At 35.4% G+C, this 2,277-nt stretch overlaps 1 protein-coding gene across 1 annotated transcript; it reads right to left on the bottom strand.

Moving 5' to 3' along the window:
* Positions 1-250: 250 nt before the first annotated feature.
* LOC120130140 (phosphoglycerate mutase-like protein 1) lies at positions 251-1,782 on the bottom strand. Its single transcript, XM_039147461.1, has 9 exons — positions 1,706-1,782; positions 1,489-1,596; positions 1,326-1,405; positions 1,150-1,246; positions 998-1,072; positions 806-894; positions 601-720; positions 483-527; positions 251-399 (listed from the first exon to the last, which is right to left on the bottom strand). Exons 1-9 carry the CDS (start codon positions 1,763-1,765, stop codon positions 312-314), a joined length of 762 nt encoding a protein of 253 aa, XP_039003392.1. The 5' UTR covers positions 1,766-1,782; the 3' UTR covers positions 251-311.
* Positions 1,783-2,277: the final 495 nt, after the last annotated feature.

Here is a 2,277-nt window from a genome sequence, read left to right as displayed (position 1 = left end):
TAATAGGAACGATAGTATAAATGTTCAATTTCATCAGTATCTGTGTATATTTGACTAGGTGATACAAATATATAAATATAACCTGTATATTGATGATTATCTTGCCATATTTGATTGTAACATTGTTGCTTCTTGGATAATAAATAAAATTTACAAAAAAAATATTTTACAATTGAAACAGACATCTTCTATTGGTCAAACTAGCTTTAAAATTAACAAATGAAAAGGAAATCGACTTTTGATACAACATATTAAAGAAGTCTCGAGCGTTCAAGTTCAACGCTAAATCTATTGTTTCAAAGTGAGTGCAATTAATTGGAAACTTGCTCCCTTAACACCTTCGCTTTCGCAACACCACTTGGAGTAGGTGAGCAAACCTGTGAGTCAGCTGCCCCCAAGCTGCAACATGTTCAAAACACTAAGTTGATGTTTCTAATTTAAGCATAATAAGAGGTTATGCCTCTTGCTAACAAAATGCTCACCTTTTATCCACGATGACCACGGATCGTAGCTCACAATTGTCAAACCTGAAAAAAAAAAAGGATGTAAAGTCTCTGTCTGATGAAGAAGAAGAAGATAGAGAGAATGTTTAAGGCTCACCGTTTGCATAAAGCTGATCTAACTGTTTGATGGCAGTCATTTCCAAGTATGTATAGAATGTGCTGAAGGATTATGCCATGGCTGACTATAACAATCTCCTGCTCCGGCCTTGTCCATAGCCTGAAATTTGTGATAAAATCGAAACAGAACTGATGAATTTGTAGTTTAAGGATTAATTTCTGAATTCTAAAATATTGAGATTTACCATTTCATAAATAAAACCATTCGGGCAGCTATTTCCTCTTCAGGCTCCCGAACGTCTGGATTCCATATTCTGTCATCTTCACCATCCATCTGAACAAGCAAAACCATCTCAATAATGATAATTTAATGAAAAAATACTACGTGCATCAGCAGCTTAAATCCATCTAGAAGATAGGGTGGCTAAAGAACTCGCCATTGAAAAATCAAATGAAGGGAAAAGAGCTTGACATTCGCTGACTCGTCTTCTCATATCACAAGGACGAACACCCTGAGGTAAAGAACAATGCATCAGTATTATAATACTCCAACCATGAGACATTTCAGCTATATATATATATATCTAACCAGGCGGTCTCGACAAAGCTCAACTGCCATAATTTGTGGGCAATCGTCAGCTGATCTTTCAGGGTTACCGAAAACTCCAAAAGCAGTTTGCATGGTCCTGCAGTGATCATCCATCAACAATCATGGCAAACTTTAAAACATATTTGAGGAAATAAATATCTGTTTGAGTTTTATACCTGTATAAAGGGGAAGTGATGACTAAATCAATCCTCTTAAGTAGGCCACTAGCATGAACGTCCTTACGCAGTTTGTCAACCTGAAATAAAAGGTCTTGAAAGATTTAAATATAATATTATATCAAACAATTGAAATAAGATTCATTGAATGCTATGGAATCACCTGCTGCAATCCCAGTGGGGAAAGTTGGGCATCAAATAGGTGAGGGGACAACAGTGCTTCACGGTTCTTGTCTCCTTCCACATTATGCATGGCTTGTCCGTGCCTCACCTGAAAAATAATAAAGCTTCAATAAGAATAGCTTTTACTAAATAAATTGTGAACAAATAAATGCTGTTGGTGTGCGTATATATACATACATACATACGTACATACATACCAAGTGAACAATTTTGCAACGCTGCCATGGGTATGGAAATTGAGCTGCTGGTGTATTCATTTTCTGCAAAGAATGGCTGTTGGAAATTACTTGAGTTGGGAAATTGTAAGAACTGAATGTACAATGTTGCAGACTATATATATAGATGGAGATCAAAGAGGAAGAAGAGTTTCGGTGCATTTTCTATGAGGGTTCATGTATCTTTACGTGATTCGTTATTGAATAAATTATGACAGAGTTATGATAGTATACGGTAGGTGTTGTCCTTTGTAAACAATAAGGAAAAGGGATGGAATTCAACAAGGAACTAACGAGTTGCGTCAATTCCTTTCTTATTTCCTGATTTTGCTATGAAAAAACAAAGTAATATAAATGAAAGGGACTTTAAAAAATAATACGATTTGACTCACAGATTAATATATAAATACCTTTGACATATGTAACTGCAAGTCTCAGCTTACTTACCAGAAACCTGAGGGGCAAAACAAAAGAAACCAAAGGGAAATAATTATGAGTTTGGAAAATATGAAAACTATTTGAATACTTGATGCCAAAGGATGGATATAGAGCTT

Source organism: Hibiscus syriacus, unplaced genomic scaffold (genome assembly GCF_006381635.1).
Source record: "Hibiscus syriacus cultivar Baekdansim isolate YM2019G1 unplaced genomic scaffold, ASM638163v2 tig00110515_pilon, whole genome shotgun sequence".
Lineage (NCBI taxonomy): Eukaryota > Viridiplantae > Streptophyta > Magnoliopsida > Malvales > Malvaceae > Hibiscus > Hibiscus syriacus.
This window is presented reverse-complemented; position numbering and strand designations above follow the sequence as displayed.

Bases quoted from the DNA above. Each gene is read 5' to 3' on its own strand.
- LOC120130140 (XM_039147461.1), bottom strand. From the start codon at position 1,765: ATGAATACACCAGCAGCTCAATTTCCATACCCATGGCAGCGTTGCAAA. The intron at 1,597-1,705 runs GTATGTATGTAC...ATTATTTTTCAG, and splicing joins GTTGCAAAATTGTTCACTTG to GTGAGGCACGGACAAGCCAT. The intron at 721-805 runs GTAAATCTCAAT...CACAAATTTCAG, and splicing joins ATGGTTTTATTTATGAAATG to GCTATGGACAAGGCCGGAGC.